This window comes from Phyllostomus discolor, chromosome 11 (genome assembly GCF_004126475.2).
Source record: "Phyllostomus discolor isolate MPI-MPIP mPhyDis1 chromosome 11, mPhyDis1.pri.v3, whole genome shotgun sequence".
Classification (NCBI taxonomy): domain Eukaryota; kingdom Metazoa; phylum Chordata; class Mammalia; order Chiroptera; family Phyllostomidae; genus Phyllostomus; species Phyllostomus discolor.
Window position 1 is genome coordinate 44,085,065 of NC_040913.2, and position 21,800 is coordinate 44,106,864.

The 21,800-nt window shown below is 38.2% G+C and overlaps 1 protein-coding gene across 3 annotated transcripts in view; it reads right to left on the bottom strand.

The window, feature by feature from the left end:
* EPSTI1 (epithelial stromal interaction 1) overlaps positions 1 to 21,800 on the bottom strand; it is a 121,475-nt gene that overhangs the window by 82,543 nt on the left and 17,132 nt on the right. For all 3 annotated transcript variants that reach the window (XM_036011328.1, XM_036011329.1, XM_028526716.2), the window contains exons 2-6: positions 18,356 to 18,414; positions 16,551 to 16,634; positions 13,347 to 13,420; positions 12,612 to 12,695; positions 1,494 to 1,567 (exon numbers count right to left, since the gene is read on the bottom strand). In XM_036011328.1, coding sequence (XP_035867221.1) covers positions 1,494 to 1,567; positions 12,612 to 12,695; positions 13,347 to 13,420; positions 16,551 to 16,634; positions 18,356 to 18,414 — 375 coding nt within the window. The remainder of the gene's footprint in view (positions 1 to 1,493; positions 1,568 to 12,611; positions 12,696 to 13,346; positions 13,421 to 16,550; positions 16,635 to 18,355; positions 18,415 to 21,800) is intronic.

Here is a 21,800-nt window from a genome sequence, read left to right on the forward strand (position 1 = left end):
TGTCTCTGTAAGAGAGAGAATTTCTGGTGTTTAGCTTCCCATCACTCCCTCAATAACACCCGCCTCCCCATGCCTGCCTTAGAAGAGGAGTAGGGAAAGACAGGCTATGGCTGTTATGATTCAAATAAGAGTAATGTTACTTTTAACTTAGAGAGGAGAATGGCACTCATCCCCCTTTCATCCAACCCCATATCATCTCCCACTCATTTTCTAGTCTGGGTAGCACAGGCCAAGTACCTACTTGCTTAGGGGCAAAGTGAAGAGCTGAAAAACTTCCTTTCCAGTTTCTACGTCTGATTGTTAAAGCAAGAAAGAACTGCTTACAATAGAGGCAGGATAATTTCAGTGGAATCAGAAAACCAGAACACTCTGTATTTACAGGATGAGCATGATTTAGGGTGTTATAAATGCTCACTCCTCAAATTCTGCAAAGGAGGTACAATGATGGGAAGAGAAAAGAGGTGGGAGTCAGAGAACAATCCACATGAAAATGGAAGGTAAATGACTAGGTCTCGTGGGCCAGAAATCTCATACAGTCCTGGCAAAATGAAAGTTGTCTGATCCATTGAACAAGGACTTCTATTAAAAGTTTAATTTCAAGTTCCTATAATATTCAGGCACCTTTGTGACCTTTACAGATGATATCTTACTTAATCCTTACAAATTGCCTATGGGGAAGATTATTATCCCCATTTTTTAAGAAAATTGAAGTTCAAAGAGGTTTAGTAGTTTGTCCAAGGTCACATCTGAGAACTGCAATAAGACTTTGAACTCAGATCTGCTTGGCTTTAATTCCACTCCTTTTGGAATTAACCTTGGGCCAGAGATATGTTCCTTTGGTTTTGTTTAATCTTTTAAGCAATGTGCAGATAATCTAAATACATAGAGTTAGCACACCAGCTTATCTTTAAAGTCTGTGTAACAGAGTACATTACCTAATTATAAAGCACAGAGTAGTTGTACTATACATGTTAACTGCTGTAATTCACAAATCACACTGGAAAAAAGTACCTTGGTGTATGACCACTAATTTGCAGTTTTGCCAATAATTGCTAAAAACTTTCTCAATTGTTGTCTATGAAAACACATGTGTGGAATACTCCCCAATCCATTAGGTTAATTTCTAGTTAGTTTAGATTCTGCATGGGTACTTTTTTTTCAAACACCTTCTTCCTTATGTGAGTGTTTTGGAAGTCAGTATAACCAGAAGTACCCTAAATCTCCAAAGAATCAAGTCTTTCAAGTGATTTATAATGAAGAATTCCTCAAGTTTAGCAGTATTATTTCTAATCAATTGACTAAAAAAGACATTGGTGAACACAAATGTTTCTAACCTTAGAATCTCACTTACAGAATGGAGTTCAATTACATAATTAATATAATAGCCAATTATCCAATACCAGAGGACTGGAAAAGTTAGCATCACCTAGAACTAAAAAGCAGAATGAATAATATGCCTATAAAGGTACAAAGTCCTGAAAACATAAACTTACTATTGCTGATGCTCTCTAAATGCTTCTCTTCTGAGGTTTTCTTGAAGTCTTTTTTTCTCCTTTAGTTTTTCACTCTGAAATTTCAAATATAAAATTGTAATTTATTAGGGAAACAAATGAGTCATGATATTAAAGTTGCCCAAGGGCTAAAACCCTTAGGCTTAATTGGCCTCAATGGTCTAATATGGTACCTACCAGGGATTCCAAGGCAGTATCCCGCTCACAGCCCCCGGGCACTGCAGTGAAATTCAGGAGCCCCAAGTTATTTCATTGACTCCCTGCTTTCAGCTTGATCAGATAATCTCAGACTCCCCATTTCACATTTATATTCCTTAGTTCAAACAACAGCAACATTTATATTTTAAGCAGGGTTTTCAAAATGTTCTTAGAGAAACATGAAATTTCTACACCAAGTATGTTAAAATTATAATAAATGGTTAAATAGTTTACACAATATTTATATATACTAACACATTCAGGAAAAGACTTTTCAATAAACCAACCCAATTCCCTTCTGACTTAGAATCAGACACTTAAAGCTGCTGAGAGACTGAACAGCATAAGGTCATTAAAAAGCCATCCACTTAAATAGAAAAGAGGTCTCTCTTTTTTATTATAAGTTGCTTATTAGAGACAAAAAATTTCCTATTTAATATTACTGTCACCATGGCTCTGGCATATTTTAATCCAATTTAATAACTCAGAAGAGTTGCTTTTTATTCACTATGACACAACTCTCATTTTTTAAAAACTTGCCTAAAAAAACACGTAAAATTCCTGGACAACAAAGTTAATGGGTACTTGAAACATGTTCTACAGCACAGGAGAGACGTGAAGTTTTCAATGAATCTAAGGAGACATGAGCAGCTGGATTTGATTTAAGAAGAACCAGATTTGCCCAGCATGAAGAAGTGTGAAAAGGAACTCATGGAAACCATCACTTCCAAACCCTGATGTAAGTTTGGCTTCACCTTTCAAAGAGAGGCAGAAATTATTCATATTTTTCATTTGTATAAAGCTCTTCACTCACACAGAACTATTCAGTAGTCCTGTTTGAAAGGCAAAGTAGATGATTTCAGTTTCAGAAAAATACAAAGGAAATTTACTAGAACCAACATGAATTAATTCCAGTGTTTTGGAATTATAAACCCAAATAAATGTGATCCTAATCTAGAAAAAAAACCTGATTCATGAAACCAAAAGTGATCAATTATGATGTGCTCCCTACATCTGTGAGGGGAAAAAATGTTAAGACACAGCCAGCAAGCAGTAGGTATTGCTTAAACCAGTATTAGTAATGCCACTTTGAGAATAATGAGGCAAAAAGACAAGCACCTAGAGACGAAGGTTGGGTTCCTTTAGCAAGATCAGAAATTAAAAAGTGGTTTTACTCTCTTCACTAATAGAGTACCACCGAATTCATCTCATGAAAACAGTAGCTAAATTTCATCCAGCAAAGGTCTGCTTATTCCTTAGAAGCTTGTGGTAAAGTATTTTTGCAATACTGGAATATTTGAAAAATTGTATCCAATACCTACCAATGTATATGTACCCAAATACTTGGATCTCAGACTTTATCTCTTTCTACTTAACAGTCAGTTAAGGAGTCACCCAAACAACTTGCACATATATATACAAATGCAGAATTTAAAATATCTAATAACATGAGATCCAGAAGGAAAGATTATAGAATGAGCTTTAAGTTCACTATCACTGACAGGGTGACCTTAAGTCACTTAATATCATTGAATCTCAACAAAAATTTATGAAATACCTATTATATTCTTATACTGTGTTAGAAACTAGGAATGCAGATGTGAACAGAGCAGTGACTACTCTGGAAAACAGAAGCTAGCTATGGACATAGACAAGAAAGCAATGATGACAATATATAAAATATGTTAGAAGATAGAGGTTTGCAAATAGTGCAATATGAACACAGCACATGCATGGAAGTGGGCTGTCAGGAAATGCTCTCAACAGTTCCACAAATGTTCATTTAGTACCAACTAAGTGTCAGACTGCATCCTTGGCATGACAACCAAGGGGCTGAATGACCCTTGGAATGTGCTCTCTAACCTCGGGTTCAGGGGTGAGCTATATGTTAGGAGCATGTTCATTTTTACCAAGAGTGGACTCATAGCTTTCTTCAGATTCATTCCCCAAGGGACTGGTGATCAAATAAGAGGATGAGAACCATAGGTCTAATGAGAGGTAGAAATTCTACATAGAGACCAATCTTAAACAAGTAATAGCTTTCCAGGAGGAGAAGGGGATGATGGGAGTAGGACTACTTACTCCATTGGCTCCCTCATTGCCTAAGGGGGCCAAGCAGAGAGGATAGGAAAGGTTGAAAAAAAGTCAGCTTTCAGCTCACCAAGCCTTGTATCCCAGAATGGGATGCTTCAACACAGCAGAGGTGTCTTCTTCTATTTCTCACAAAGGTACCATCTATCACCAATCTGCATACCCACAGAACTAATTGCCTGGATGGAGAATCATTTCTAATTTGTACAAAGGCAGTGATGGACTGGCAGTGGTCCTGGATAGAAGGAGGGTATTCCCACAGCTTACAGTATTTTCAATGTACAAAGACCTGAGAGAATATTCCAGTTCAGCCATATTCAAGAAGCTCCTGGATTAATTCAAAGGGGTTTGTAGTGAGATGGGTGGAAGCTAAGGTTGAGGAAGTAAAAAGGAGCAATTATAAAGGAATTTGCATGCCAAGTAAAAAGAGTCTTGACCTCATTAAAGTCAATGATAAGCCATTATATTATTTTAAGCACGAAAGTAAACAACTCACTCTGAAAGCATCACAGAAAAGTGTAGGGGATAGAAATATTATAACAGGAGGGAAAATGAAATAACAGAAGGTATAACTATATTGATATAGGATAAGTAAGGAAAGAAGAGAGAGTGCAGGATGAATATCATTTAAGAGCATCAGAATGAATATATGAGATCAGTTTTGCACCTATTAGATTTGAGATGTTTGTGGAACATCTAGAGCAGGGGTGTCAAACTCATTTTCATTGGGGGCCACATCAGCTTCACAGTTGCCTTCAAAGGGCCGAATGTAATTTTAGGACTGTGTCAATGTAACTACTCCTTAATAGTTAAGCAAGAGCTCGGGGCTGCTGCTGGGTAGAAACAATGTGCCAGGCAAGAGAAAACAAGGTGGAGGGCCGGATTCAGCCTGCAGGCCTTGTGTTTGCCACATGTGATCTAGAGAGAAATAGCAAGCATACAGTAAAATATCTGGTCCTGGGATTTAGAAATATGGTCTGGCCTATGATATGGATTTCAGAAATCATCAGCATACATAATAACTAAATCCTTAAGTGTGGGAATGTGGAAATATGGGGGCTTTCACTTAAGAATAGGGCAGTATATGCACAAGGATATTAGAGAAGACCAAAGGATGGGACCTGATAGAACATCAATAGTAGAAAAACAAGAAAAAGAACCCAGAAGCATTCTAGAGGGATGGAATTTAGAGGACACAGTTTTTTATTGTTACAACATTACAAAGAGTTTCAATAAGTTAGGAATTAAAGAGTCTCCATTCAGTTTTTGGATTAAGAGCACCATTGGTAATTTTGGCTAGATCAATACAAGTGAAGTACTAGAGGCAGAAGGCAAATTCAGCCAGCCCACCAAGGAAGAAGTATATAAAGGCAAGGACCCAAGAACAGCGATCCTGAGAAATAACAAAGTTGAAGGAATCATTATGCCTAATATCAACTACACTATAAGGCCATAGTAATCAAACCAGCATGGTACTAACATAAAAATAAACATATAGATCAATGGAACAGAATAGAGAGCCCAGATATAAATCTACATCTCTACAGTCAATTAGTATTCGACAGAGGAAGCAAGCACAGACAATGGGCTAAAGATAATTTATTCAATAAATGGTATTGGGAAAATTGGACAGATACATTCAGAAAAATGAAACTAGACAATCTTCTTATACCACACACAAGAATAAATTCAAAATGGATCAAAGACTTAAATGTTAGATCCGAAACCATAAAAATCCTAGAAGAAAACATAGACAGCAAAATCTCAGACATCACTCACAGCAACATTTTATCAGATGTATCTCCCCAGGCAAGGAAAATAAAAGGAAAAAATAACACATGGGACTACATCAAACTAAAAAGTTTTTGCACAGCAAAGGAAATCAACAAAATAGAAAGACAACCCACAGAATGGGAGAACGTATTTACTAATACATCTAATAAGAGGTTAATATCCAAAGTTTATAAAGCACTTACAAAGATCAACACCAAAAAAACAAACAACCCAATTGAAAAACAGGCAAAGGACGTCAATAAACACTTCTCCAAAGAGGACACACAGATGGCCAATAAACATATGAAAAGATGCTCAACATCACTAAACAGAGAAATGCAGATGAAAACCACAATGACCTGTCAGAATGGCTTTCATCAATAAATCAACAAACAATAAGTGCTGGCAAAGACGTGGAGAAAGGAGAACTCTCTTGCACTGTTGGTGGGAATGCAGACTAATGTAGCCACTGTGGAAAGCAGTAGGGAGATACCTCAAAAAAAATAATAATGGATGTGCCTTTTCACCCAGTGATCCCACTCCAGGGAATACATTGGAAGGAACCCAAAACACTAAGTCAAAAGGACATAAGCACTCAGTGCAGCAATTGCAGCATTATTTACAATCACTAAGATATGGAAGCAGCCCGAGTGTCCATCAGTAGATGAGTAGATACAACAACTATGGGACATTTACACAATGGAATACCACTCAACCATAAAAAAAAGAAGAAAATTTTACCATTTGCGATAATATGGATGGATCTGGAGAACATTATGCTAAGTGAAATAAGCCAGGCAGTGAAAGACAAATACTAAATGATCTCACCTATAAGAGGAACCTAATGAACAAACAGAACCAGCAAGTAAAATGGGAACTCATAGATGGAGAGTAGGATGACAGCCAGTGAGGGGGTATGTGAAGAGATGGAGGGATTGGGAAAAAAAGAAAAAATGACTCATATAAATGGACAACAGTGTGGTGATTGCTGGGGGAGAGGGTGTAAGGGAACTAAATGGTAATAAAAACAATATACAATAAAGATTAAATTTAAAAAAGAAAGCAAATGAGAATAGAGACACTTGTTTTTAAGATGAGAGACTTGATTATGATTATATTACGAGATCATAAAAATAAACAATTGAGAGAGTGACAGGAGAAAAGGGGACTTAATGACAGAATAGTAAGGTTCCCGAGAAGATGGAATTGAGATGAGATGGTAAGCACAGGTGGCAGAATTCATTACAGCAGCAAAGAAAAGCATTTTCTTTTTCTTCTTGAGATGAGGTAGGGTACAAATAGCAAAGGGAGAATAAGGAAACAGAAAAATAAAGGTACTTATGGCCTGATGGCCTTTACTTCCGAGAAGTTAAGAGTTGAGATAAAAAAGAAGGAAGAGGATTTAAAAAGGTGAAGGGAGGAATCTTGGTAAATAGAGACAGGCCTAGACTGCAAAGGAGAAATGTCAGGCATTGTTAAAGACCCAGCTGAAAAGGAAGTTCAAAAATTTAGTGTGGCCAGAAAAAATGCATGAGTGTTTTTTTGTTTTTCCTCTCCAGCAACCTTATTCACATGGTCTTGGTGGAAATGACATAACTGAGTCAATTAATTTGCATGTAAAATAAGAATAATCACCTCTGCCTGCTCTCCACACAAGAGTTTGATATAACAGAGTCAAATGAGGTAGTGTTAAGGACCTTCTTTACGTGCATAATTAATTAGGTTAGGGCACCCTCAATGAGTGTTTACAAATTGCTTTGCCTACCAGTCCCATTATTAGATATTATTACACTCAATCTACAGATGAAGTGAAGCATAGAGAAACTAACAGCGTACCTTCTTAGTACTACATCTGCAATGCAGACATATCATTAACATCCCAACTCTATGAGATTAATTAATGGGGTCCAACAGCATTTCAACAACCAGAAATGCCCTGTAATGCCCCATTGTGTAATGCCCCATACCAATGCATTCACAAAGAATTGTATGATGTAGGGACCATATTTCTGGGAAATATTGGTACTCCTTGAAAGTTTTCAGAAATGGACATATTTCTAGTTTATAAAAACAATGTTGAAATAAATTTTTCAATGTTGAGTTTTACCCATAAATTATTCTTAAGCCTTCAGCCCTTTCTACTTACCAGTTTCCTAGACCAAGTAACAAATGTGATTCCTTAAAAATATGTATATGTATGCATCTCTGCATCTAATTTGTATACCTTTTTTCCTCCTGGTGAGTTCCTACTTCACTTTATAGCATTAAAAATAAAAACACTTCACAGTATCTGTACAAAACACCGTGACCTCCAGTGCTCCAAATAACTTGATCAGCTTTACGACTTTATGGTATATTGAAAAGAGCAAGGAAAGGCTTTGGATGCCACTCATATTTCTAGCTGTTTTCCTGCTCTTTCTGAGGTTATGCTACCCCAAGAGATTGGAAGAATTAAATGAAGTATTTGTAAACTATATAGCACTGTGTATTATTTCAAGCACTAGTAGCTCAAGGTGGAATAAGATGAACCCAGGAGGTGGGGAGGGTCTTTGGCATAGAATTGGAAGGTTTTTTCTTTTTAAGTGTGTGGATATTATGAAAGTTGAAAATATCAAGTTATTAGTTAATTCTCCAACATGATTCTGAGGGGAAAGCAGGGTGGAGGTTCAGTTCTGCAGCACTAAATTCTAGTGAAACGCCTGCTGTGAGGATTTATGAAAACTTGTTTACATATGCTGTAAAATCCAGTGGCAAAGAAAGCACTTACATCTGGTATGCTGCTGTTTTATTATTTTTAATAACTTTCTTTCACTCTGATGTTCTAAATATTTTAGAGATATTTTCTCTGCTTTATAAATGTGTAGGAAGAGACATTTATACATCATTATAAAGCCACATGCATGTGTTAACTTTCTGCTGCTGCTGTAAAAATTTACCCCTAACATGGTGGTTTAAAATAACAAAAATTTATTAATAATCATACAGTTCTAGAGGGCAGATGTCCAACATGGGCCTCACTGGGCTAAAATCAAGTTTTCAGCAGGTCTGCATTCCTTCTGGAGGCTGCAGGGGAGAATCTATTTCTTTGCCTTTTCTACCTTCTAGAGATCTCCCACATTCCTTAGATAGCGGCATCTTCCTTCATCTTCAAAGCCAGCAATGGCAGGCTAATTTTTTCTCCTGCTACCATTTCTTCATGCTCTCAATCCTCTACCTCCCTCTTCCAATTCAAGGACCCTTGTGATTACATTGGACACACCTGGATAATGCAGGCTACTCTTCCCTTTTGAAAGTAAGTCCATTAGCAATCTTAATTCCACCTGCAAACTTAACCCCCTTTTGCCATGTAACATAATACAGTCCTAGGTTCCAGGAATTGGAATGTGAATGGGGCAGGGAGGAGGCATTATTCTGCCTACCACATGGGTTAAATCTGTTTATAAATCAATAAGTATTGGACACATAATATGGCAGATACTTCACAAAATCCTTGCTCTCCTAGACCCCTGAGGCTTGGCTTTGAAATGTGGATGGTAGGGGAGGGTGAGGGAAAACCTGTTAGGGCTAAGCAGTGGCATGCTGATAAACTTAACAACCTGTTGCAGCAGGGAGGAGGAGAGGAGGTTGATTTATGGGCATTATGGAAGTCTGTAAAAAAATTATTTACTGATTCCATGGTGAAAATACTCCCACATGGTCAGTATGAAGCTCCCAGCATAAAGTTAACTAGTTTGAAAAAAATCCTGAAATGTAACAATCCAGTCTCATGAACCAGTAAGAGGAAGCTCCAGCACACCTGGAGAAGTCTACATAACACCAACATGCTTTAGCATAGGGAATACTTGCTTGACTGAGGCATACCAGTGCCCTCCCAAATCACCCCTTCATCTATAGCATTAACTCCTCCTGGATCCCACTGACCTGACCAGATGCTAAAGAGCTGGCTGCCCTTCATACCCCTGTGCTTATTAAGAATCGAAGAACATGTGCTGGCAGAGAATGCAGTTTACTCTCCCCTCATCCACACACAGGTGCTGACTGACCAGAGAGAGACCCATGGAAAACTGAAGGGGTGCGGGGTGGTAAGACCAGAGGCCAAGGTAGAGGCTCTTAGGTGGCAACAGGCTGCATGGATTCTACTGGGCTCAGAGTTCCTGGACAGCGGCCATCTACCTGGGGAGGAGGGCAGTATTTTTCAAGCTGATGTCTGTGTGTGTTTACTGTGCATTTTAAAGAATAAATGCTCTATAAGCACAGCCATTATCGCCTCTCTTGGCCATTTTCATACTGGCAATGTGAAGTATGCCATTTCTAGATAGCTAATGTTCATTTTTCTTTTATGATACACGCTACTAAATAGGCTCACATTTAGTGTGAAAAGCCACAGATTTATGTACAGGAAGAGCTGGGTCATGGTGGCAGTGCTGGCCAATTAGCCCGAGAAATCAAGTCTGTGGAAGGACCAAGGTAGGCTGCTCACTATCTGGTAAGGTAGTTTAGATCACTGCTCTGCAATGTTTATGTACGAAAAATCATGTGGGGAGCTTGTTAAAATGCAGATTCTGGTTCCGAAGGTCTGGGGTGGGCTCTTGATTCTGCATTTCTAATAAGTGATGCCAGTGCTACTGGTTCAGGGACCACATTTTGAATGGAAAGGATCTACATACTCTGTCTTCCTATCTCTCACTTTCAAACAAATTTATACCAATAATTATTACAGTTATCATATTAGAAAAGCCAACCCAATTAAGATTTCTATAGCTGGTGACTACTGAGCAGCTAGTGTTATGGTATCACTTGAAAAGGGGAAAATGCTGCTTTTACTCAATGTTAAAGAAAACCATTTCAACCACTTACATATCTAAATCATATATATTATTTGACCCATGAAGAAATGAATTACAAATGACCCACAAGCCAGCCAGTTATGGGTATTAAATGACAACTAGTAAGTGACTTTTAAGTTAAGGGGTTGCAACACAATAATTCTTCAGGATATGCAAGCCTCTTAACTCAGTTCCTGGTAATGATTTAATTTTTTGTCCTAGTTCCACCTGCAGTGCACACAGACTCTTCCATGTAAGCAGACACTCCTCTACAATCACAAGACCAAAGTGTGAGCCTTTGAAGAAGAAAGTGGAGGGAGGGGGAGTTGGATGAAAAAAGAGTGGGGTGTAGGGAAGTAGAAAGAAAGAGGAAGATGGGCTTTTAAAGGTTTATAATAAAAATGTTTTCAGTAAGGGTGTAATAGCTCATCAGCTGGAAACAAATTGCTCAACTGAATTTTGTAAACAAAGTTTCTATACTCTTTTTTCCTTACACCTCCAGCATTACACTACAGTTCCACATGTGTAAGTCCAGTCATCTCCTCCCCCAGAGCCTACATCTCTACAGATATCACATCTAAATCTACAGGTGTTCCTAGGCCTTGGGAGAAGACAAGGTGGGACTTAGAGACTCATTTTACAGAAATATTGGGTTGGCCAAAAAGTTCATCTGTTTTTTTTTTCTTCATAAGATGGTTCTAGCAACACTTAGTTGTCTTCAACTTCATTCAAAAACAATTTTGTTAGATTGTATTGTGACAGCTGTCATATCAGAGTGCATTTTTAAAATAAACTTATCAAAATTTTTTGTGCACAAGTTTTTGTGCAGCCATTTAAATATTGAAGATAGAAGAAAATATGCAACATTTTGGCATATTATCTTTATTATTTCAAGAAAGGTAAAAACGCAACTGAAATGCAAAAAAAAGAAAGAGACAGATTTGTGTAAAGCATGGAGAAGGTGCTGTGACTGATCAAATGTGTTGAAAGTGGCTTGCCAAGTTTCATGCTGGAGATTTCTTGCTGCATGATGCTCCATGACGGGGTAGTGATAAAACTGAGACAATGATTAAGAACAATCAACATTATACCATGCAGGAGAAGATGACATACTCAAAATATCCAAATCAAGAAAGTTATTGGTGAAAATGAAAAAATGTGTCTTTCATGGAAAAAAACTCAATGGAATTTTTTGGCCAAGCCAATAGTTTAGGAAGGAGTATGGCCTGTTCAAGATCAGACAGCAAAACAGTACACCTTCCAAGAAAAACTCAGTCTGCTCACCCTCAGGTAAAGAACTCTTCGGGGGAAGAAAAGACTCATATACTCTCATGCATTCTCTAAGTCATCAGGTTTTCACTTCATTAAGTCTGGCAAAAATATTTGTTGTTTGGTAGTCAGGTTTAAATCTTGACAAACAGTTAATCTTTAAAAGAAAAAGAGAAAAGAAGGAGGGGAAGAGAGACAGACAGCAGGAACAGAAGTTGCGTTTCCATGACTTACACCTGCACCAGGTGTCATACTTGGCAGTCAGTATTATGAGTCAATCCCTTTCTCCTAACCCTTCAACACTTCAAGTTTACTGCAGTTTAGGACTTTGTGGGGAATGAAAGTATGAGGAAGGGGTGTGGGAGAATTACACAATGTTCTTCCTTCTCTAGTAGATGAACATTTTTAGGAGATTTATTTCCTCAAGTCTCAGAATAAGTATCAACACTAAAAACACTCGGAGGTCTGAATAGATCATATCACTAATACTGAAATGCAAAGGCACACTTTCTCTTCTCTGAGTAAGAGTGTGGTTACCTCTGTCACACTCGCCCTGGGAAAGTCAGAATTTGGATATAAATATGGTTGTGCACACTGATTGCCATTGTTACTAACTGTTTTGCTCATAGCCAAATACATGGTGACTACTTCGATAACTCGCCTGAGAATCGAGACAGTGTGGTGACTAAGAACTCAAGCTCTGAGGCCCATTGGCCTGGATTTGAATCCCACTTCTATTTACTGGCTGTGAGGTCTGGGCAAGTTATCTACCCTCTCCATCTCAGTTTCCTCATTTCTCAAATAGGGTAACAACAATAACATATACTTCGTAGGGTTATTGTAAGGATTAAATGAGTTTGTGTGTTGACTGTGTCTAGAAGAGAATCTGGCACATAAAACACACTCAGTAAATGTTAGCTAATCATCCTCTCCACCATCTTACCTTTTCTCTCTGAACTGCCTTCATTTTTTGGATTTCAGCTTCTTCAGCTTCCTTCTTGATTCTTACAGCTTCTTCTCTTTTTAGCTAAATTGTATTGAGAGTACAGAAGAAAAAAAACCAGTTACTATTTTTCAGCCTGAACCTCTGGAACACAAAATTATGATGAAAGGCAAATTCCAGTATTGTTTGAGCTACACCTCGCCATGATTATAGGCTAGGACTTCAAGCCACTTAGATCACAGAGAATGGTCATACTTCTGCCTATGAAATTTCTCTTTGTATTTCTTCTTTGGTCTCTCTGTCTCTCTGCACACCCCTCCACCCTCTGGGTCAGGGAGGAAAAAAGTGGGCAGATCATTTTTCCTGATCATAAATCTCAGTTCATTGAAAAAAAATCACTAAGCACCTTAATTTTTTTTTTACTACTTTTGTGACTGTTATTGGGTAAACAAATCTGTGTTGTTGGAATCAAAATATTCAAAACGTAGTAGTGTTAACGAAAGTAGAAAAAATCCCTAAATCAGAGGCCCTGCTAATATATAGCTTGGAGGAAAATTCTAGATATTTATCTCTTCACTTCTCAGTCCTGATTTTTTTTGCTTTTGAGTTTCCTTTTGCCAACTGGTTGAAAGGATTTACACTTTTGGTTAAGTTACTATGTTTTTTCATGGTTACTAGAAAGTGCTGGTGTTCAAATTCCTTGTCAGAATTAAACTAAAAGAGATGGATTCTGACCTTCTGCTGGTATTTAGATTGCATCAGCTGGAGTTGTTGTTTCTGCCTGACTTCAGCCTCTGATTCGCTTCCACCTAAAGAAGATATAAAGTCACAAAGTTGAAACGTGAATGTTCAGCTGAAATGTTGGCCATCAAAAACTAACTAATGCATGATAAGACAACACCATGAGTTTCTTTAACATTTTCATACCTCTAGAAGTAAGGATATAACCAGTTTTCTTAACAAGACATTAAAGAATGGTAATCACTTAAAAAAGAAACAGAGCTAGAGAGAAAGGCCATATTCCTAAAAGAACAGGACAATCCTAGTAAAGTTTTTCATTTGTGTCAGTATTCAGGTTTTCATTTAGATTAAAATAGTACCTGAAGGTCCATGCTAAATAATAAGAAATACTGCCTCCCTAGGAAATTCTAGAACATTCCTCCTGCTTGAGTATGATCATTCCTTAACCTAATAAAGATGATGATCAATGATGCTTCATTTGCTTTTCTTTTTCTGGCCCTCCTGCCCTGTACTCAGGTGGCAAAGGTTAGGAAACCCTCAGGCTCTTGCCACTAAAATATGTAGTCTTTATAACCCAGTTTTTAAAATACAATGGAAATATTCTAGTTAGTAATTAATGGCCAATCTATACTATTTATTGTTTTTCTTTTGGTATTCAAGAGAAAAACATAAACCTTAGATTATGTGCCTGCTCCCTCTTAAACCTAAAATATTTTGAGGCCAGCATGCAGCTTCATAATCATCTACAAATTATTGTTTAGAGATTTCTTAGTGTTTACGCAAGCTTGTGTGTATATTATAAAGATCCCTTTGATATAATTCTCTGGGGTTTTGGTCTCTAAAAGTGTCAGTTCTCTGAAAGATTCATTGTCACAGAAGATGCATTAAAACAATTTGCATTCACCATAGTATTAAATTTGAACTGATAAAGACACCATAAAGACTTCTCATCTGAGTCCCAAAAGATATAAAAAGCCTGTTTGGTTTTGACCTTTCCATCTATGTCACAGGGGATCAAGGAAAGAGAAAGGAACAGTGAGGGCCATTGAAGCTTTTATCTAATATTACAGCCACTTTCATTATCTTCTCAAACTATTCCTATACTTTAAGGGGTAGAAGAAAAGGGGAAGAACTGAAAATAAAAAATGAATTAATAAAATCAGATGTTTAAGTGTTTATAGGTTTTGTTCAAAAATCATCATAAAGTTTAATACATTCTAGAAATTTTTCTCTACCCACCAGCCTCTTCCTGCACAAATATTCTTGGCCATTTCTAGGTATGAACAAAATGAGTCTGTTCACTTTTAGCTAAGGTCTGAAGACAAGAAGGGCCAACTATTCCAAATTCTAAAACGAGGTACTTGGGTCCCTAAGCAGGATCTTCAGCGGGGTAACTGAACCAGTTTGGGGAATGTTAACTAGCAACTACCATCATCCTATTAAAAAGGTTGGATAGGTCAAAGGGAGGTAGAAATCAGAGGAAAGTCCTTTGTAAAGCCCACCTTCTCTGTGTGTTTGGGGAAGGAGGAATCTTCACATAATAATGAACAGAGATGTTTAATGAAAATCATTTGGAAATTTCAATCCATGTCTCTAAAAGACGAGGGGGGTACCCAGGCATAGAAAAGTCAGAGCCTAAAGGCTGTTGTGGGTTGACTACAAGAGGTGGCTTCATGACCAATGGCCTCTATTCCCAGAACTTGTGGTGAAAAAGGACAAACAAGTATTTCCAGTACTCCCAATCTAGACTGTCGAAAAGGAGAATGTTAACCTAAAGCTGTCTGAAAGGGACTTGCCCCTGTGGACCACCTGGAGGAACAATGCAGCCCCACAAAGAGATGCTACCTACCAAGAGCCAATAGTGAAGCCAAGCATGCCAGCAGGCAAGTGTATCGTCTCTGTCGGGAGAATCCAGGTGAAAGATGAGGGCAGGCAAGGAGGGATGTGGAAGAACTCCAAGAACCCCAGGGGTAAGCATGCACAGTAAGCACATACCAAGACTTGAAGTAACTGGGATTAGTCTCTCTTTTCTCCCCTTTTCCCTTTGACCCTGGAGGGGCCAGAATCTGGAAACAGAGCAGTCATCAGAGAAAAACTATGCCCCAACTATGCCCCAAACTCAACTATGCCCCATTTCTTTGGCAGCTTTCTACCCAAAATAGCCCTGGGTTGGAGTGTGGCAGAAGTTTTAATCTCCATTAGTAGCCATTTTGACCAGTAGCTAGAATTGAAGATTACTAAAATGACACTGTTCTATGCCCAAAATTGGCTGAACAACATTATTGATTGAGAAAGAAAAAAAAAGATTGTATTTCCTCCAAATACTATGGGAAAAAATTAGTCCCACAGGGCCAGTCTGAAGGACCAGTTAGGCAGGACCAAAGTATTTCCTGGTGTACCTCTCAAGTCTGGCTCATTCAGTGTAAAAGTGAGACTCGATTAACCCTTTTCATGAAATATAGTGGGAGGGTGGTGATAATACTATCACTTTCCCCCATTAAATTATTTCCAAATTACCTTATTTTTATCTATATCCTGGAAAAAAAATATTTCTCTAAAACTATTATGGCAGTAAGCAGCCCCTGATGCTTGACACATTTGCATTAACTAAATCTGCAGAAATGGTGTGCCTAGCCCTTTATGTTCTTAGCTGCTGCTACAAAAGGAAAGGAAAGAAAGGACTGAATGAAGATTCCCATTAGGTGGCTTCCCCATTGGAAGATTCAAACATGGGCAAAGGCACCTCAGACAATTCATCACAATGGCAGCATGTGCTTCAGATGCCCGAAGGTCTCCATCTGCTGAATGAACACAGAGGTGATGTTTCTCGTTACACCCACCACTGGGTGAAATGATTACTATGCTTGTGATAGCTTGTACTCACATCCTGACTAGTGCTATGACAGGGCATATGCAGGGCCCTGGGTGAGATTTTTTCAGCCTTGATCACTGAAGAGGCCCTAAATTATTTGGCAATTAAGTCATCACTTTATTCTCGAATAACTGTGTCATCACACGTTTGTTACTTGCAGGAAATCAGAAATGATATACCTGCATACTTAAGTGTTTCCATTTTAAGTGCATTCCATTCCAAGAAGCACAGTGACCCAACAACTGGTAAGATTCATTCAAAGACAGACCCTGGAGAGGTGCTGACAGGATCATGCACTACCTGTCCTCCCCTACTCAGACACTTACCTAGCCGCATCGGCATCAGGTGAACTGGCTTCGCTCTATGTTGCTCCTTCCACTTTGCCAGGTTCTCTAGCTCTTTCTCAGCAACTAAACCAAGTGAGAAATACCAAATCATCAATTATTAGAATATTAAAAGGAAACCGGTCCCTTTAAAACATTAAAAACAACCATCAGAGGGCAATTAAATACATGCAAGCATGAGTGGAAGAGATATCCAGGAAAAGAAGACACTGTTCAGTAATAACCCTTCAGAGTAGCCCTGGGCCCACCTCTGTGGCACTTTCTGTGCACAGGAGGTTCAAATCTGGAAAATAACCTGAACTCCCACTAAAATAAAGTTTAGTTTTTCTTCCTATTCTAGAGAATATGTGCAAAACTAGGACATTCATGTCAATAAGAACTTTTCACATATAGGTAAATATATATCTCCAGGTGCCCATATTCTTTATTTTAAATGTTCCCCGAGCCTACTGCAACTATAGGGCTTGGGGGCTCTACACTGCAGGTGGGGAACCTTGCTCCCTTTTCTGGCACTTCAGACAGTAGTGCTCATTCCCCAAATGTACACTGAGTGACAGCAGGGGGCGCCAAAGATACTGGTTCGGTACTAACGCATGCCTGAATTTCCCCATTAGACCTGACTGTTCCAAATGTCCATTTATAATAGTTTTAATTATTTGAGAAAAATAACTTCTGAAATACCTCAAAAATCCAGACCACACTAAGGCTCAAGAATTTAAATCAAACACAACGTTTGTTATATTCTGCACTGACCTAGTTTTACCACCAGGAGAATACCTGTGTGGTGGAGACCCTTTACAGAGCTGCTTTCCTGTTGTGCCCTTGTGGTCATCATTAGTCATTAAGTTAAATTTGCCACCAAGATCTAATATAGGAGAGCACAGAATCCTGGTACTAGTCCCACAACTTGACTTGAACAAGCTTTGTAACTTCTTTGGGAACTAAATTTATTAGTTCTCCTTCCAACTCTAATTAATGCATAATGCTGTAATTTTAAATGACAATATTTTTTTTACTGTACAACATCAATTAAATATGTTATACACCCACTAGGTATAAGCACAGAAATGAGGACAGTATGCTCCCTGTCCTCTAACAGGTTATAATCTAGAGAAGAAGATTGAAGTACAGTAGTTCCTCCTATAATCTTGTTTCATTATAATGTTGATGCCATAGGAATTTGGCTTTTGTTTATATCAAGTAGCCTATGGTAAAATTGGTTTCACTATACATTGTTTCATTTGCAGCTGCAGAACCTATCAACAATGTGAACTGTATTTACCTACTGTATGCAAATACAAATAGCTGAGAGTAGACTGTGTTAGCTACAAAATTATGAGAGCACAGAAACTTAAAAAATAATTCCATTATGAAGAGATAAAACATATCAAGAAAAATACAAATTACATTATTATTTCAAGTATATAACTTGTCTATTTCAAAAGTATTCCTAGTCCTATAAAAATATCTGCAGTCAGACCAACATTATGAAAACTAAATGGGTCAGTTGGCAACAGGTATGAAACTGTTTAAGCCCAACGGAAATCTGAGATTTCACAAAGCATGCTATGAGTTCTGCTATTAACATAGAGAAACAAATTTATAAGCATTAACAAAAGAATAATTTTTAAAAGTATAATTTAAAATGTTAAAGTTAAATAAAGAAAAAACTTGATGAGATCTGGTGAGTATATTCAAATCAGAAAATAAAAATACTTCAGAACAAAGCAAACCAATTGTATGCTGTAAGAAAATAAGCTTTCTGAATGTTAAATAAATATACATACCCCTTTGTATCTGACTTCTTCTGTTTTCATTTGGTGCTATCAAGGTGTATGCACCTACTCTAGAATGAAGGAAAAAAAACTGCTTATTATCATGAAAAATTACTAATGCCCATAAACTACCAGACAATCTTTCTGTTAGTATACTTTATTTATTATCATAACCATGAAATATGTACTATGGAAGATAACATTTTTAAGAACCAGGTCTGTTCTCCAGAGTCTTACTGTCCAGTTGTCAAAGTAAAACAAATGCACTTGGCCAAATAGGGAATACAAAGCAGTTGGTAAGTGACAAGAGACTGCTTCTCTGTTGATTCTTGGTATATTCTCTTTTCAGGGATCATTTTTCCTCTAGGTGGTGCTCATGGGAACATTCCTTAGAGGTAGCTTTAGATCGACATTCTCTTTCTTGTGACTCCTACTGGGAGTACAAAAAAACACTCATACATTTTTTTTTTGTTTTAATTTTTTTATTGTTGTTCTATTACAGTTGTCCCAATTTTCCCCAATGGCTCTCCCCTGCCTGGCACAACCCCTGCTCCCACAGCCAATCCCCAACCTGTGCCTATGTCTGTGGGTCATTTATACTTGTTCTTATTTTTAAGCATATTTTATTGATTATGCTATTACAGTTGTCCCATTTTTCTCCCTTTTAGTCCCCTCTGCCCTGCACCCCACTCCCAGCAGCATTCCCCCTGCTCTTAGTTCATGTCCATGGGTCATACATATAAGTTTTTTGGCTTCTCCATTTCCTGTACTATTCTTAACCTCCCCCTATCTATCTTGTACCTACCAATTATGCCTCTTAATCCCTGTTCCTTTTCCCCCCTATTCTCCCCCTTCCTCCTCCCCACTGATAACCCTCCATGTGATCTCCATTTCTGTGATTCTGTTTCTGTTCCAGTCATTTGCTTTGTTCTTTGTGTTTTGGGGTTTTTTGGTACATTCAGTTTTTGATAGTTGCTGAGTTTGTTGTCATTTTACTGTTCGTATTTTTGATAATCTTCTTTTTCTTAGATAAATCCCTTTAACATTTCATATAGTAAGGGCTTGGTGATTAAGAACTCCTTTAACTTGACCTTATCTGGAAAGCACTTTATCTGCTCTTCCATTCTAAATGATAGCTTTGCTGGATACAGTAGTTTTGGATGTAGGTCCTTGCCTTTCATGACTTTGAATATTTCTTTCCAGCCCCATCTTGCCTGTAAGATTTCTTTAGAGAAATGAGCTGAGAGTCTCATGGGACCTCCATTGTAGGTAAATATCTCCTTTTCTCTTGCTGCCCTTAATATTCTCTCCTTATTTTTAATCTTGGGTAATGTAATTATGATGTGCCTTGGTGTGTACTTCCTTGAGTCCAACTTCTTCGGCACTCTCTGAGCTTCCCAGACTTCCTGGAAATCTATTTCCTTTGCCAAATTGGGGAAGTTCTCCTTCATTACTTTTTCAAATAAGTTTTCAATTTCTTGTTCTTCCTCCTCTTCTTCTGGCACCCCTATGATTCAGATATTGTAACATTTAAAGTTGTCCTGGAGGTTCCTGAGGCCCTCCTCATTTTTTTGAATTCTTGTTTCTTCATTATTTTCTAATTGACTGTTTATTCCTTCCTTCTCATCCAAAGTGTTGATTTGAGTCCTGGTTTCATTCTGGTTACTGTTAGTTCTCTGTATATTTTTCTTTACTTCACTTTGCATAGCCTTCACTTTTTCCTCTATTTTGCAAACATACTCAACCAATTCTGTGAGCATCCTGATTACCAGTGGCTTGAACTCTGGATCTGATAGGTTGGCTGTCTCTTCATCACTTAGTTCTATTTTGGGGGTTTTGATCTGTTCTTTCATTTGGGCCACATTTCTTTGTCTTAGCACACCTGCTTTGTTTTAACTGCATTGTGGCACTATATGTGGGGGAGGGGTCAGAGAGAAAACAATGCTACTTGCTCAGCTCTTGCCCCACTTTCAGTCACTTCCCACGCTACCCACAAGCAAATTGGGCTCTTCTGGTGCTGATTCACGGAGGGGAGTGGGGGGGATTGTGAACATTCTAGGACCCTGTGGGTCTCTCCAATGAATTCTCTTGTGAGGTTGGGAGTTTCTCCCACTGCTATAACCCTCACAGGTATTTTTTCAGTCAGAGGTTTTGAGACTTTATTTCCCTGTAATGGAACCCTGGGTTGCGCAGTCTGTCTTGCTCCCCAGTTGTTCCTCCTCATTTATCCGCATGCAAATGTGGGACCACTGAATCCTCTAGCCACCACCTTGCCATGCATCCTGTCTGCCCTGGCTGCCCATCTCTTATTACCAGTCTGGATGAATATTTCTTCTTTATCTCCTTTGTTGTCAGACTTCCATACAGTTCAATTTTCTGGTAGTTCTGGTTGGTTTTTGTTCTTAATTTTGTTGTTGCCCTTCTTTTGGTTGTACAAGGAGGCAAAGTGTACCTACCTATGCCTCCATCTTGGCTGGAAGTCTTTACTTGTTCTTTAACTAGACCCTTCCCCTTCTTTCCTTCCCTATCACCCTTCCCCCTCCTCTCTGGTCCCTGTCAGTCTGTTCATGGATTCTTTGTTACCACAAACTAGGAATATGGGACATTTGCAATGCAGCCATCTCTTCTCACACTTGTGTTATTGAATTGATTGAGGTAACATTGCTTAATAAAATTATGTAGGTTTCAGGTGTATAAATCTACAATACATCATCTGTATATTGTATTATTTGTTCACCACCCAAGTCAAGTCTCCTTCCATCACCATTTATCCTCCTTTCACTGTCCTCCACTTCCCCCACCCTCTTTCTCTCTGGTAATCACCATACTGTTGTCTGTGTCTATAAGGTTGGGGGTTTTTGTTTTCGTTTTTCACTTAATCCTTTCACATTTTTTATCCAGCCTCCCCACTGAAAGCCCTCAGTCTGTTTTCTGTATCTATGAATCTGTTTCTCTTTTGTTTGTTACTTTGTTTTGTTCACTAGTTTCCACACATAAGTAAAATCGTATGGTATTTGTCTTTCTCTGACTGGTTTATTTCACTCAGCATAACACTTTTCAGCTTTATCCATGCTGTCACAAAAGGTAAGATTACCTTCTCTTTCCATTGTGTAAATATATCACAGCTTTTTTATAATGAGCACTTGGGCTGCCTCCAAATCTTGGCTATTGTAAATGACACTGCAATGAACATAGGGGTGCATACATGCTTTTGAATTAGTGCAGCTATTGCTTCTTGATGACCCACCTGAGTGGCCAACTGGCTACCATCTTGTGTTTTTGAGCTTGACTCTTCCAGGCATGGGTCCCTCATTCTCCTTTGAACACTGGTTGAGCATAATTAGGAGCTCAACAAGCAAGGAGTCACTTTAATTCATAGGGTTATCAGGGAAAACTTCATTTATGAAAACATATACAACTCTGAGTTATCAAGAGGTGTTAAAATATTGTGATGTTT